Source organism: Drosophila persimilis, unplaced genomic scaffold, assembly GCF_003286085.1.
Source record: "Drosophila persimilis strain 14011-0111.01,24,50 unplaced genomic scaffold, DperRS2 tig00000735-arrow-arrow-pilon, whole genome shotgun sequence".
Taxonomy (NCBI): Eukaryota; Metazoa; Arthropoda; class Insecta; order Diptera; family Drosophilidae; genus Drosophila; species Drosophila persimilis.
Window position 1 is genome coordinate 982,377 of NW_020825346.1, and position 15,503 is coordinate 997,879.

Genomic DNA, 15,503 nt, shown 5'->3' on the forward strand with positions numbered 1-15,503 from the left:
AGCACCCTCATATATATGTAAACAAATACAAATAAAAATATATATAAACAGAGAGAAAGAGAGAGAGAGAGAGAGGGAGAGAGAGAGAGGGAGAGAGAGAGAGGGAGAGAGGGAGAGAAGAGATTAAAGGAAGACGAGAGATTCTCGTGGATCGGAGATGGAGATTGTAACTAACGCGTTTCCTTTTCTACTCGAACATATAGCCGAGAATTTTGATAGTTATAGAAAGCATATACCTATAGCCTGATCATAATGTATGTAACATATAAACTGAAGAAGAGCGCTTCACCGACATCCGAACACCGTACACCTAAAGCGAGACCCACACCCCTATCCACCACCTACTATATATTTAGAGGATTTAGTTAGCAGGATAGTCTCCTTCACACACAATCGATCACACAAACACACTCACTCACTTAGAAGCTTCGATTTCAACCATCTTCGTCCAAAAATTGTGCTACTACTCGTTAAACAAGTTGATATATATAGAGGGGAATAGAAAGGGATAGAGAGAAAGGGTGGGACATAGATCCAAGAAAAGTTAGAGCTAGAAAGCCATAGGAAGAGTTAATCCAAAGCATAAGACATAGCAGACATACGCCATATACGCCAGAAAGAAAGAGAGAGAGAGAGAGAGAGAGAGAGAGAGAGCGGAAACGGAATAGAATAGAAGATAGAAAAGTTCGAGAGATGGGATTCAAGGATTCAAGGAGCCCAGGCATGAATACAGCGTACATCTGGAATGGCATTATCGTAATCGTAAACCCATGAGAAGACACGACTCGAGACAGACAGAGACGGAGACGGAGACAACAAATTGCATTTCTATGTATTGTATGTATGAATGTGTAAAATACTCGCTACGGCCCAATGGAAACCGGAACAGCTGTCACCAAGAGTACTATTATTAATTATAAATTATGAATTATTAATGAAATGGGACATTTGCTTGATGTTTGTGAATTGAACGAAATTGTTTGAAAAATTGTTCGGCCGCATTACTGCTGCTTGGCACGGGCCACGCCCAAGCCCACCAATAAAAAACAAAAAATTCAAATAACAACCAGAAAAAAAAAGAGAAAGAGATACCCAAATTCAGCTTCAACAAACTAAAGAGCAAAGAAAAAAAAAAGAATACAAATTAAACCAAATAAGTACTGAATTGTATTTTTTTTTTTTGGGTTTTTTTTTTTTTGGTGGTGTACATTATTTATATAACAAAGAAATGGCATAACAATTTAATGGATACATGAAATATAAATTATATAAGAACGATCATAGCGATGATTATTTGTAAAGGCAAACGAAACCAAAAAACAAACAAAAAAATAAATAAACAAAAAGCAAAAAAACAACCGAAACCAAAAACAAAATAAATAATTGAAAGAATATATAATCATATGCGTAACAAAAGTATAAAACCAAAAATTGAGCATAATAAAGAGGAAATGGAAACAAAAAACGTAATGCAGTTGTGTCAAGGAACTTAGATCTTTTATAGATCTTTGTTTGAAATTCTTTAAGGGATGGATCAGCTGGGGTTGCGGATAGTTTTCTGGAAAACGTATATTCAATAGAGTCGTATTCAAACTTCTGTGATCTCTTTGATATTATAAGGAAATAAATGAATAGATATAGAATATAGAAGCTATTTATTTCCTGACGGCCTACATTAAACTCTTGCAATAGCTTTTAAACCAAAATTTCTAAGACAAACCTTAGCACCAATTGCATCTACTGACTCAAAGACTAAGGATTTAATTAGTTTCAAAGTATTCTATGTAAATATTTTGGACTATTGCCATACGTCTTGTTTATTTAATTTGTAATTTACCGAACAAGACTTATCGAAAGATTGTAGTGTTGAACTTGGAGCTTTAAAAGCTAGATTTGCTCATCGTTAATGAATCTCTTTGGGTTTCTAGATATTGCGAGCAGAATTCTTTCATAGTTAGGAGGTTGTTGGTTCTGTTCTTCTGTTGGTTGATGCTCTACGAAAATAGCCTTGTATGGTCGACGGGTTGGTTCGGTTGGTTGGTGCTGGGATCAGGGACAGAAGCGAGAACTGGCACTGGGAACTGCACAAGAGAGATCGGTATACGAGACGCCACCAGACGGGGCAAGACAAGCGAAACCATGTGGCAAATGAGGCTAAAACACAAGTGAAGCCAGGCACAACCAGAGACGTCGCCAGCCATCATCATCATCATCATCGTCCTCATCCTCATCCTCGCAGAGTGGCAGTGATGGATGGATGGATGGATGGATGGATGGATGGATGAAGGCAATGGATGCATCCAAGCAGTCAACGTTCCCTCCCATGTTGTGGCATTGATATCCGACACTGGAAGAGCGGTTTACGGTATAGGCTTGCAATCGTTGAGAGGAACGGCACAGATTTGGGGCTCAGGGCCTACTCTTACGAGTCCAATTTTCCAACACTAAACACAGTAGAATGCAATGCTTTCCCAACCGAGTCACCTCTGACAGTTGTGAGTACACAATGCATTAACCAAGTAACCAACCACCCAGCTAAGATGAGGTAGAGCGCCCTACAGTTCGCTACTATCTTCTCCAATGCGGCTTCTTTAAGATCCCGCATCTGGTGATCCGTCCCACCCCTCAACACCCCTCCGACCAGCCCAGCCAGATCTGTGCTGTGCTGTTGGTGGAAGGGATCCAAAGGGATACATCCACTGTACTGCCCGGCTCAGTGTCATCGCGGTTTATTGATTTATGTATCGGGTCCATTGTCCTATTGCCCCAAGAACCCCGAACAGCTAATAGCAGAGTCTTACCAAGAAGTCGCTGCAGGAGTCGCAGGAGGACGGGGTGCGCCACAGGAGAGGTGGAACGTTTTACTAGAATTAACGGATTACAAAATAGTATAGGAAAATAAATATTTTTGAACTCTTTATGATTTGATGGCTGAATGTCTGGTAAAAGTTCCGCATTCCAAGTTGCAGTTGAAGAAGAGGGACATATGTATGATCACTTTCTGCAGTATCCTTACTATGGCGTCGTTCCATAGATCCATCCCCGCAGAGGGTATCCATTATCCATGTACCCTGCGTCAAAAATCTCTCCAATTCCATCCCATCACAAGCCCATAAACAACTGAAAAAGTGTGGCCGAGAGTGCGAGAACACAGAAACAGTTCAAGTGCCTACTTTTGGCGTACCAAAGCACTTAACAGTGTAACAGCTAACCCTGGGACTCCCCCTCCATCGTTCCACCATCCACCATCTATCATCCACCTCGCCTTGAGGCACCACCCACTACCCCTCGCAGCTCTCTCTATGTTATCCTTCCTATCCCCTCAGTCATGCCACATCGCATCTAGCCGCGATTTTCGCAATGAGTTTCACTTAACTTTTGCGTCACTTAAATGTAATTTGTGCAACTTTTTGGCGCAGCCTTTTCCCCTTCTATATATCTGTGTGTGTGTGTGGGTGTGTGTGTTGCCGTTGTTGCACATTCGATCGCATTCGCTGGAGGCATCGCTTCGTTCGGCACTTTTGAGTGCATTTCACTGTAATCAAGCGCCCACTTCAAGCCCTGCCCACTCCCCGTCCCTCTCTCTGGCCCCCACGCTGCTCCTTGCAACAAGCCCTGGCACTGGTGTTGCATTTCATGCATTTTAGCATTTCATCATTTGTGGCAAGCTTTTGCCTGCCAACAACAAAACCCATTTTCATACCCAGTACCCGTCGAGGGCGTATTCGTGTGGATGTGCGCTACCAGCGAGAGAAAGAAGCATTTTCACACTACCGACATGGCTCTGAGCAGGGTCACCACTCGAAGAGTTCATCTCTTTGCCTTTCATTACGATCCCCCGACTATTTCGACCCAAAAGTATCCGAAAGCCATAGGACTGTGCATGAATCTGATTGGGATTGGGGTATCTGCTGGTCGGAGGACTCCACTGCAACTACTTGTTTTTCCATCTCGATTGTGAGATTTTGAGATTTCGAGAGGGTGTGCGGATTGGCGTCAAAGTCCCTCCACTCACCCCACTTGCCGTGCAGGGCGCCCCGTGCAGGAGGGGCCTTTTAATGCAGCCGCTTAGCGCGCGTGTTGCACTTGGCTCGAAGAGAGCTGTTGCCGTTGTTGGTGCTGTCGTTGTTTGTTCTGCTGTTGGCAACAATACCAGTATATTCATTATTTATTTCACTGACCCAGTTTCCGGCTGGTCCATGCCAGGTCCAGTCAGGCCTTGAGTTCGGTCCTATGACCGGCAGGCCTTGAACAAAGGCTCACCTCACTTCAGACTTGTCTGTCTGGCAATCGACAACAAACTTCACAGTTCATACCAGATATACAACATACTACAAGTATTCAAAACACCGACAATGGACCGGGACCCTTTAAAAGACGTTACCAACTTGCAGGAGGCTAAAAGGAAGAACCCAGTGATTCTATCAGACATGGAAAGCCATCAATCAGATGGCCCAGTATTCGAAATTGCAAGCTGCTTCGAAGTCTTTCGAGGATCAGCTTACTGATGGGCAGGCGACAGAGTGAGTACCATCTGGAGAAGGGACTAGATCGTAATGAGTCATGTCATGGTCCCTCAACTTCTTCCACAGCTTAGCCATGGCCCTGGCGCTGGCCCAACCTCAGCCCCAGGCCAATGCCAAGGCCAAGGCGAATGGTGGGGACCAGTCTGAGGAGTACTCCGATGCCGATCCCTCCCAAAACGCCAACTCTTGGCGCTGCGTCATTTGTTGAGCCAAAGCCCGCTCTATCTTCAATTTTAGATGTTCATGTATTTTTTGAATGCTACAGATTTCACACGGCACACAGAACACAGAAACACACCACACAAGACCGGCAGCCAGCGAATAAACAGACTGTCAGCATCGGAATCTCTGTTTTGGTTTGGGATCTTCGAAGTTCTTCGAAGCGTGGGAACATTTAAGGCTCTGTAGCCTTCAGTTAGTAGTGCCACATGCCACAGATGGTCCTCGTTCGTTGATCAGAGCTGTCCGTGAAAACGGATCAAAAGGAAGGAAGTATCTAGTAGGAGAGATCTACGGACAGCAGAGCCACTTCTTGGAATTTCACCTCGGGGTTTTCAAACCTCTTCCCGTCGTCGGCATGAAATGCCTTTTACTGCAACCGATCAGAGAGGAGCTTGTGGTTCTTCTGTTGGCCACAACACGAGTATTCACTATTAATTTATTTCACTGGCCCGACTTCCACCTGGTCCATGCCGTGACCCGATTACAGGGTCCGGGTCGTCAGGGTCTGGGCAGGCCTTGAATCGGATAGACGATTCATTTGTCACAAAAACACTCTCCAAACGAACAAAAAAGATCCAATAGAAAAAATATTCAGTACAATGAATCGGAATCCTCAGGTATGCAGTGCACGTGTAGGCCAAGAGGTTCTCCTAGATGCGGAAGAATCAGAGTTGGTTCGTTGTCGGGACACAGCTGTTTGCCCATACGTGGAAAACTCCGAGTTGGCTCGCGATAAGACCCCGGAGAGCCCCCTGGAAATATCTCCACACTCGAACAATCCAGAGATTTCCGAGAAGCTTCAGAACTCAATGTCGGGATCCGGAAAGAGCACAGCCAATGGCCCAGACGAGGACGACTCACAGCTGGTTTGCAATTCACAGCTGGGGTCGAATGAGGACCTAAGCATTGGCCCATCCGAGGACGACGAAGACGACGCCGACGACGCCGGCGACGCCGACGACGAGGATGACGACGAGGACGACTACCAGTCGGGCGTACAGATCATAGAGATCCTTAAGACTCCCAGGGGAGTCGTAAAAGTGACCCGCGTTAGATCTGAGATCAATATGCGAAAGAAGCGTTGGGAGGACAAACTGAACGCCTACAAGGGACTGGTGGAACGCAACCACGAGCTGCACGCGATCTACGAGGAGAACCGACTTGCAGTAGCCGCAGGGGTAAGTGCTTCTTCGGCTTGTCCTCCTGAAACCCATCTAAAGCCAGGGAGCCTTCCTGCAGCTGGCTGAGGTTACCAGAGAAATGGACGAGTTGGGCTGCTGGCCCGATGATGTCCCGGAGGGTCCAGGGGACGGCGCGGATGGTAACGAAATGGCGTAAGTTTCATCAAAAGAGAACTGAGAGAGAGAGAGACTGAATTGAAATGTTTAATCCTTTATCAGACTGGTCGAGGCAGATGAAAAGCTGAAATCATTCCGCGATATGTGCACTATTTGTTGAGCCATGAGCTCACTCTATATCCTCCCGGGGTGTTTATATATTTGTTAATGTTGCATTGAGCTTAAGACACACACACAAGACACTCCTTTAGGACAGCAATAAACTCATGCAAAACAAATCACATCTCATTGGATTGGACGGTAGATAGTAGGTTCGATGGGCTTAAAACGACGATACCGAACACCGTCAAGGGATGGAACAGAGTTGAAGTCCATTCCCGACAACGTTGGGCAGTAATCGGAAGAACAAGTTGGAGTTCTAGAGGAGGCTTTCATGGCAAATGGGAGAGAATCCCAGCCAGGCAACAATCCCAGTGCCATGACAATTCTGCCGCCCCGGACAAGCAATCAGGTTCTTCCTGGGACAATTACAAAAATTTAGATTATGGTTTTTTGTTAGCCACAAACAATGCAGCTTAAACGGGGCGAGAGGCCAGGGGCAAGGCGCTGATTGACAGGAAACAACGCCAACAAGTTGTTGGCTGTTGGGGCCACAAACAAAGGGAGGCGGCGCCCGAGCTGTGGCTGTGGATGGGGCAGGAGCAGGACCACGAGCACGAGCAGGAGCAGGAGCAGGAGAGAAGCATCTGCTGAGCGAAATGGGGATGAATTAACTTGCATTGTGCCGCCGCAGACAAAGCCCGAATCGGGCAAAAGCTGGGGCAGGATAGAGGGACACAGAGAGTCAGAGACAGAGACAGAGATGGAGCAAGCTGGCGGTGCAGCTTATGCAACGAAATGTCCCTTCGGTCCTCGCCCCAGAGCCATCTCATGTCCCTGTTCCTGGGGAAGTTCCCATAAGGAAGCGCTTCCGACCCCATAAAGTAGGTATATATGTTCTTGGTCAGCATCAATAGCCGAGTGGATATAGTCTGAGTGTCTGTCCGAACCAAAAGGTTCGACCGAACTTTCTTAAATTTTTGTTTGGCAAAAAATCAATTCGTTTATTGTATAAATTACATGGTACAAAAGTAGGCTCACGAAATTCCCGCTGCCCCAAAAATAACATTTTTGGGCCCAGAGACTTTTAATTTCGACTCATTTTGTTCATCCATACATTTAAGAGCAACCCTAAGGGCCATCCATGGCAAACTACCCAAACCAAAATGAATACACAATTTATTTGAAAAAAAATGATTTATGGTATTTGTGTTAAATTCCGTTTCGGTCTTCAGAATTTCCATTTTGTTTAACCGCCTTCAAAGTGAGCTGAATCGCTCCCAGTTCTCCCGTCGTATTTACAAAGTTTTCAAAGGGTTCATCAACACTTCACCAGACAGACATACAGTTCACAATACAGTTGCATAGAGTACATAGAAAGTCGTTAGATTGGATGCCTTGAATTCCTTAAGTAGATAAAATAAACGAACTTGACTTGATCCAATCGGAGAGGATTTCACTTCGATGAGCGCTTTGATAATTTTCCAAAATAAAAGACAAGCTTGAATTTAAATGGATTGACGATACAAGAACGATAACTTATCGATTGATTCCTAAAAGCAATAAATTCTCAGCTTATAAAAATATGACCCTTTTCTGAACCTCGAGTTTCGAAATTGATTAGTTTAGTAAATAGGAAATTTAATGATTTGCTAGAGAAATGCACAGCAGCAGCATATATTTACATATATATGTATCCACCAGTGTTATTTTGAAGAATATTGAGATGGTAAAATGGTCAGGATTACAGCATCACAACACTCCAACGCAAAATTGACCCGATTTGGTTTGCCTAATAAACTTCACCAAAAGGTATTAACAATCATATCGACGGAAATTATCATTGGACTGATGTTGACGTATAGATGCGATGCCTGCCAATGCACTTTGCTTGCAAACCATCCGTTCCTAAGACATTGAAATTCAAGGTACAAAAAGCTTTAATTTCTTGCATGGGTCTATCATAGGTTCTTTTTAGTCATGGTCTTTGCTTTTTATCAGTATAATAATACAAAAAAAAGTTATAAATGTATATTATAGCTTTAATTATCTAATAGTTACACCATGCAACACAAGATCAAAATTGCAGAATTGTCAAGAATTCACCAGGATTGCCATATATAATTATTTAAGTTCGGTTTACGATTGACTTTTCGATTTCAAGGAATCAAGCTTGATCCGGTTTTTATATTTAAAACCACACAATTTTTGGGATAAAACTTATTTTGCTGTCTAATAATCCGAATTTCGGAAAGAAGCAACAAAAAGTATCCTGTTATCCTGTATACCATAAAGGTATAAATATTCCTGTTCCGATTTCCGACTACATTGCAAGGGTTTAGCAATTCTAAAACCCTTTTGAATGGGTGTTTCTGAATCACCTGGTTTTTATGAGGATATTTTGCACAGAAGGAACCCATATAGAGTCCATTTTGAAATAAAAGTTTTATAGATAAACATTAAAATCTTTAAAATTACAATATTCGTAAATACAATACAGTTTAATTCTATTATATGTGTCGAATTTACACCCTTCGGAGCTAGGTCGAGAATATTTAAGAGATTGCTATGGGCGAACTCTGGAAGGAATCATCTAAATATGTTGAAATTTCAACTAAAAGTACTTGGCATATGAGATGGGTTTCGATCACTCAGAAACGGGAACAGGACTGTGGCCAAACGAGTTTTGTTTGTCTTTGTTGAACATTTTTGAAGATAGTGCCGCCTAATTTATTACAACCACGCACGCAGACAATTACTAACAGAAACAGAATCACAAAATATACAGCCATGCTTTTGTGTGCTCCGATGTATGCAACTTGGCTAAAACTGTTTAAAAGAAAGCTACTTTTCTTTGGACAATTAAAGTATTTCAGTACCAAGCCGAAAAATTCTTGAATTAAGAAACAGATGACATCTAAAATCGATATTTTGACTGTGAACGGCAACTCGCAATTTCTTATTGTTTGGTTTACTTGCTCGAAGTAAAATTTGAGGTCTGATTTGAAATAAATACATTAACTGCATATAAAAATATACGAAAATAATTTTCTGCATTTCTTTTTTGAAATCACAAACAACCGATTTTGAATCGTAGGAATCTTACGATTTGCTAAAACCGAAGCACGCACTTTTGCGATTTGACAGTCAATTTGCAACTTTTTGCGATTTGCTTTTGGTCATTTACTTTGGCTTAATTTTTTCCGCATTGAATAGAATAATGCGATGGTCTGGATAGCTCGCGCCATTTTAAATTTAAATCAAATCCAATTTTATATTTAAGGATTGAGTAATGTACTAAAATATATAATCTCGTTCTATCTGCGTTTCCTATTAACGTATACAATTGAAGCGATTTTTGATTGGAGTTTTTATAGTAGAAAATCCTACGGTGCTCATTAGAAGCAAGACTTGTGTGATTGGATTGTTGCTTGCTTGTTGCCTATGTGGAAGTAGGTCTTGAAACTGTGTCTTGAAGTCATGTTGCATAGTGTTGAATTTGGTGTTTGGTTTTTTTGGTTTTGTTTTTGGTTTCGAAGAAGAATATTATGTCTGACAGTCGAAGATTGAATCGCAATTTGGTTATTGCTGCTCCTAATAATACTCCTAATACTGGTGCCTGGATAAGCCTTGGATAATCATCTACTTGGATGCATTTATGAAGTGTGTGTGTGTGTGTGTGTGTGTGTCAAGTGTGAGATAAGATTAAAAGCTGGATATCTCCTATCGGCTATCGGGTTGAGTAGCTTCGTTTCCGCAGCATCTACCTCTAAGTCTAGAGCGTTTTTAGCATGGTTGCCTTGGCGGCTGTGGCGCCGCTCTTGTACGTCTCGTAGGTGGCCGATGCTGCTGCGGCTCCCACATGAAGCGGCGCGTAACTCGAACCGCTGCTGGCCACAGCGACAGAGGCGGCAGCAGCCACAGCCGCTGCCTCTACTTCTGCCCCTGGCGGCAGGACGCCTTCCGACGCTGACGCTGCTGATGACGATGGAGCTAGCGGTGAGGACTTGAGCGGATTGTAGCGCAGCTCCAGGGCCTCCGCAGAGGTTAGCTTGAAAGTTTCAATCATCTGGGCGCGCACACGCTCCATGAGCGGATCGATGTCGTCCTTGGTCAGGCCCTCGGTGCTGACCGGCGGCAGTGTGGTGATCACTATCCGTCCAGCGTTGAGTATCTTCTTCTTGTCGTTGAGGAATGTGCAATAGGAGCTAAAGACCACGGGCAGTATCGGTATCTGCTGGTCAATGGCCATGTGGAAGGCGCCCTTCTTGAACGGATGCAGTTCGCCGGTGTTGCGACGCGTGCCCTCCGGGAATACCCACAACTTGATGCGCTGCTTCTTAATGCGTCGATTCACATCGTTCAGGATCTCGCGCGCCTTCTCGCCTCGCACGCGATCGATGAATATGAGGCCGGCCAGCCAGGCGGCCAGGCCGAACGGCCACACGTAGAACAGCTCCCTCTTGGCCACCACCGTGCACTTGTTCATCACATGCCAGATGTTAAACATTCCTGTGCGATTAAGCAAGAAAAATATATTAGCTACTTTCGGTTCGATTCGGTTCGATTCGGTTCGATTCGATTCGGTTATTACCCAGCACATCCAACGAGCTCTGATGGTTGGCCACAATGATGCAGGCCTGGTCCTTGGCCAGATGCTCCTTGCCACGCAGCTCCCAGCGCAACCCAATCAACGTTGTCACGCGATGACACCAGGTGCTGGCCCATCTGCAAAGAAATATCATTGGATACAGAGTCGGTATGTACCTTATTTTAGGGGGAATTTGTATACCCTTATACCCTGATTCCCCGCTGCATCTCTACCGATATGCATAACTAATAGTGTCCACATATTCAAAGAATTTTCAAGATTATAAATCTACCAACTTATTTGGCAGAAGTTCGGTTTCTGATTCATTCGATGTGGACAGGCATGAAGGCAGGGTCTATGGGTTTTTTTTTTTTCAATCATGCTAACAGCCAGCAAGGCGTAGTCGGGCAATCAAAGCTACATATATATATATATGGTCTATATATACTAGAGTGACGCGTCCACCAGCGCTTTATTGCCCGTAATTAGAGGCTCGGAGTAGAATTAATTATACCGCAGACTATAGGAATTCCATTGTGCCACGGCTCTGGTGACCGGGCACCACCCAATCGATAAGCTGCATTAAATAGTTGGGGAAAAGGGCATAATGGGAAATACTATACAAGTACGAACGCGTTAACCACAACGTCATCAAATATTCATGATTATTCTTAACGCAAAGTGTCATTCGAGGCGAGGCGAGTCGAGTCGAGTCGTAAGTGGAGGCGGGCATGTGAAGGGGGAAATTATTACAAGTGCACTTGCAACCACAGGTGCGATGGGTGCAGCGGGGCGACCTCGGCATCACCTTTTGCCACAGTTTGCCATTAGCGTGCAACAGCGGCGCCCCCCTTACTGCCGGCCGCCCTACACGTGTCGAATCGGAACACTGGCACCGGCCCCCTCCCCCATTTAGCCCCCGCAGAAGGGCAAAGCACCAACTTTGTCCTTCGATTGACACACAGGCGTCGGCGAGCATTGCCAAAACAAAACAAAAAGCAATTAAGAATGCCTCTTATACGGTTGTAGTCGATGCGGTAGTAGGACCATGGGATACCCTCTAAACGGTATCTAATTATAATAACCCTCGAATAATACCGTCAGTATAGTCCTTAGACCTATCAGAAGTCTGGCTCTATCTCTTTATTCTTTTCTATTTATTTATTGTGTCTTTTCGCTTATGGGAAATTTGTGTGTGCAGCGATTCAACGTCTTTCCCGGCACTGAAATAAATTCGATATAGCTTAGAGCATTTCACACAGCTCCGGCTGTGTCCTGTGTGACCTTAATGGACAGCCAAATGGGCCCCGAGGAGCACATTTTGGTGGCCACCTGCATTTTTAGCTTGTTAATATTGATGTGAAATTAATGTTGTATGTGTCATTGATGTCGGACGGAGGACGCTAGTGCATTAATAATTCGTGTAACATTGGAAACCCTTCGGGAGTTCCCAGCACTGAGAGTTCCAGTGCCTGAAGTCCCCCAGTCCACACCCTGCAGAAAGTCCCGATCTAAACTGATAAATATTGGCTTGACCGATGGTTTGGCATACTGTTTGTAATTCCTTTGCCGTAAATTAAGAGCCTTATTCCCCGACAATTTATAGCCCGAGAGAGCTGTCAAGCCCCTCGCCGAATGCATTATTCATCGGTAATTAGTGTGTCCTGCAGTTGATTACGTTAACCACTTCGGTAACGGGGTGGGGTGCACTTTAATGAAAACGTTGCGGATAGTACTGGTGAAAGTGAAAGAATTCTGGGCAAAACAGAAGCACACACCATAGGAACAATCCAAGTTACAAGTGCACTCAGAAGCGAGTAGATATTCAGTAGGATGTGGCATGATGGAATTCCACTACAGCAATTTATTTATACCAAGTTCTCCCTTGACTGCCAGTCAATGACCGCCAATAACCCTTTATCCGTTCTAGAGGACGTTCCACTGTATGAAAAGTGGATTTCAAGTGAATTTAAGAAGAGTAATACGGAATACTTACAGCAGATTGCGCACATCGCAGGGGCGTGTGAGGAAGGCCGGTATGAGTACGATCGCGTTGAACGACACGATGCCGTAGTAGATGAGGAATTTGAAATAATAGCGAAAGATGTGATTCGTCTCGTACAGAAAGGGCAACATCAGCAGCATAAACAGTCCCAGCAGCTCGATGAATGAACTCATGGCGTATGGATCGCCACCGTTGCCGGATCGTGCCGGATTCAGATTCTGTTTTCCGGATCTGGGCTCCTCATCCACCGCTTCTCCTTCTCCGGTTAAGGCAGATTGCAGTCTTTTGTTCAGGTGGAATCTATCGCTCTTCTATCGCTATAAAAAAATAACCATTCAAGATTAGCTCGGGTGTCCATCTAAATGACATAATAATACAATATCGGCGCGGGTATAGAATGGAACGGAATGGGAGTAAGCATCTGAAAAAAGTCTCTCCAAAGCTAGCTCTTATTGTCTCACAAAAGAAAACATGGAGGGAGGATCCACGATCGCTAGTTATGTTCCAATGTTAATTCTTGCTTCCTCACCAGCCATTCAATCTCGCTCCCCCCTGCGCCAGAGGGTGCACACTGCACGGGGAAAAGAGTGAGAGGGAATGAGTCAGCTCGTGGAAGGGGTAGCCACTGAAATTGTATTTGTTGGTGTTCTTTCTATAATAATATTTCGATTTGATCGAAGTATGCGAGATATGGTCTTGCTCTATGGTTCTGCGTTTTCAGTTTTCTTGTATCTTGAAAATTGTAGTTGCCATCTCAGGAGTCTGGATACAAAATTGGATTGCTCTAGCTCTTATGGTCTCTGAAATTCGGGCAGACAGACAAACAGACATGGTATTTTGCCTCAAGAATATATACATATGTGTGTACATATCCAAATCCAAGCCCTGTGGGAGGATGGTGGCCGGTATGTTGCGTGCATATTTGGCGCAGCATTCTTGGACCCGGCGCAGCATTATTAGCATGCAAATCAGGGGAATGGAATGCAACAAACCACAAGGTACTTGCACGCGCACACATCCATGCATAGTATTCGCATACGTATGTATTGGTGATGCAGCAGAGAAGCAGCAGCAGCCGGAAAAGAGCAGAAAAAATCAATTTAAATTTGCGCCCAACGTTGAACGATGAAAAAAACAAAACAAACCGCAAAACAAGAAGCTAAAACTACAAGCTACAAGTACCGAATCATTTGATACCCTTGGCAGATCGAAGTATACTAATGAACGGGCAAATCCATAACTGGGGAGGACACTGCGACATTGCATCGTTCACTGCATTGCAAACATTTTTTCAAAATCATAATACCCTCCGCCGCACAGGTACCAAAAAAAATCAAGAATTCGCATATGAATGCATTTGTGTGTGTTTGTGTGTGTGTGTGTGCAGCCATGCAAGAAGATACATATATATACTGAGAACAAGAACAATTATGGATATCAAATATACAATTTATTTCGCTTGAAAGCCCTTCGAGAATATTCTCTGATGATTTCTTGTAAATAATTTCTATGCCCACCGTGGGCCGCACACTCAAAACATTTAACGGGACCCGTATAAGAGTCGAAGACACATCTGGCAGAAAAAGCAACACAACAGAGGGTTGGCAGATGCAGCTAGAGAGAGAGAAAGAGTGAGGGAGAGCGGCGACACAAACCAAACCCATTGGCAATAGAAAGAGAGAGGGGCAGCACAGAAGAGCGAGGCACGACACACCAAGGATAACAGAACAAAACGAAACAAAACCGTGGGACGAAAATCGTAGACTTTTGCACATTCAATAACAAATTCGTATTTATGTAGACGGCACTGTGTATACTTATGTATTTATTTTAATGTCTTTGAATTGCTGCTACAGCGGCCTCCTTTGTGGAAGCATCGCGTATGTGCTTTACAATTAAGTAAACCAATTTGAATATAATACAATTGACAGACAGACGGGGGCGCTTCAATAGCGCTTCAAAGCGGCCGACCATTACAGACCAACAACAACCACACTAGTGCGCGAATTGACAGCAAAGCAACGGCAACAACAATAAAAGCAGCGTTTTTTTTTTGCCAGTATAACAAAAGGGATTACGTTTTTTTGTTTTTCTTTGCTGGGATGCGACTGCGACTGCGACTACGTCGACGCCGCTTGGACGGACGACGGGCGCGCCGTTAAACGTGAAACGCAAAACTGTTTGGGGCGAGAAATCCCGTTACCGGCGTTGGCGGCGGAAGTTCTGATCAACTGACGAAAAGACGACTACCCTCGAGGCGGGGCGGCAAATGATGGTCCACAAGATAGCACGATATGCACGACTTGCGCATAGGGGTATCCGTACGGGCTGGCACAGGACTTACCCCAGCAGTTAGGACACCCTGGTCCTGTGGCGGAAAATTTCAATTATCTATGTGTCGCCAGGCAGCTCCTCTCCCGCAGCGCATCATTATGCAGCAACTTGCTGCCAGCTTGGTGGAGCTCCGAATGGGGAACGCGGATCACTCGTCCAGTAATTACACACGGCTGCTGCTTTCGTTTCGTTGTTATTTTCACGCACGACAAACGGAAAAAGTATTTGTATAAATAAACCCAACAAATGCAAGAAGAGATTCAATTGACTTTAGTTGTACACTTTTAGGCGACTTTTTAATTTTTTTATCGCGCGCTCAGCAACACAACCTCAAGAATCCATTCAGCAAAATTTTGCACTGGCCAAATCAGGGATGATATTCGTATGAAAACGATAAAAATACCAGTCCCCTCTTGAAGTTTGTAAAT

At 44.2% G+C, this 15,503-nt stretch overlaps 2 protein-coding genes across 4 annotated transcripts; one reads left to right on the plus strand and one right to left on the minus strand.

Annotated features, from left to right (window-relative positions):
- The first annotated feature begins 5,308 nt into the window (after positions 1-5,308).
- On the plus strand, positions 5,309-6,324 carry LOC6599211 (DNA topoisomerase 1). Its single transcript, XM_002024299.2, has 3 exons — positions 5,309-5,926; positions 5,988-6,082; positions 6,149-6,324. The coding sequence occupies exons 1-3, from the start codon at positions 5,348-5,350 to the stop codon at positions 6,204-6,206; spliced, it is 732 nt and encodes a 243-aa protein (XP_002024335.2). The 5' UTR covers positions 5,309-5,347; the 3' UTR covers positions 6,207-6,324.
- A 1,893-nt stretch (positions 6,325-8,217) lies between these two features.
- LOC6599212 (1-acyl-sn-glycerol-3-phosphate acyltransferase alpha) lies at positions 8,218-15,312 on the minus strand. Of its 3 annotated transcripts, none has more exons than XM_026992436.1 (4): positions 15,086-15,312; positions 12,733-13,058; positions 10,740-10,873; positions 8,218-10,657 (listed from the first exon to the last, which is right to left on the minus strand). In XM_026992436.1, the coding sequence occupies exons 2-4, from the start codon at positions 12,912-12,914 to the stop codon at positions 9,921-9,923; spliced, it is 1,053 nt and encodes a 350-aa protein (XP_026848237.1). In that variant the 5' UTR covers positions 12,915-13,058; positions 15,086-15,312; the 3' UTR covers positions 8,218-9,920. The 3 variants fall into 3 exon arrangements, with proteins under 3 accessions (XP_026848237.1, XP_026848239.1, XP_026848238.1); XM_026992438.1 differs by lacking the exon at positions 15,086-15,312 and adding an exon at positions 14,559-14,578; XM_026992437.1 differs by lacking the exon at positions 15,086-15,312 and adding an exon at positions 14,189-14,548.
- Positions 15,313-15,503: the final 191 nt, after the last annotated feature.

Bases quoted from the DNA above. Each gene is read 5' to 3' on its own strand.
- LOC6599211 (XM_002024299.2), top strand. From the start codon at position 5,348: ATGAATCGGAATCCTCAGGTATGCAGTGCACGTGTAGGCCAAGAGGTT. The intron at 5,927-5,987 runs GTAAGTGCTTCT...GCCTTCCTGCAG, and splicing joins GACTTGCAGTAGCCGCAGGG to CTGGCTGAGGTTACCAGAGA. The intron at 6,083-6,148 runs GTAAGTTTCATC...ATCCTTTATCAG, and splicing joins GCGGATGGTAACGAAATGGC to ACTGGTCGAGGCAGATGAAA.
- LOC6599212 (XM_026992436.1), bottom strand. From the start codon at position 12,914: ATGAGTTCATTCATCGAGCTGCTGGGACTGTTTATGCTGCTGATGTTG. The intron at 10,874-12,732 runs GTAAGTATTCCG...ATTTCTTTGCAG, and splicing joins TGCGATGTGCGCAATCTGCT to ATGGGCCAGCACCTGGTGTC. The intron at 10,658-10,739 runs GTAATAACCGAA...TTAATCGCACAG, and splicing joins GAGCTCGTTGGATGTGCTGG to GAATGTTTAACATCTGGCAT.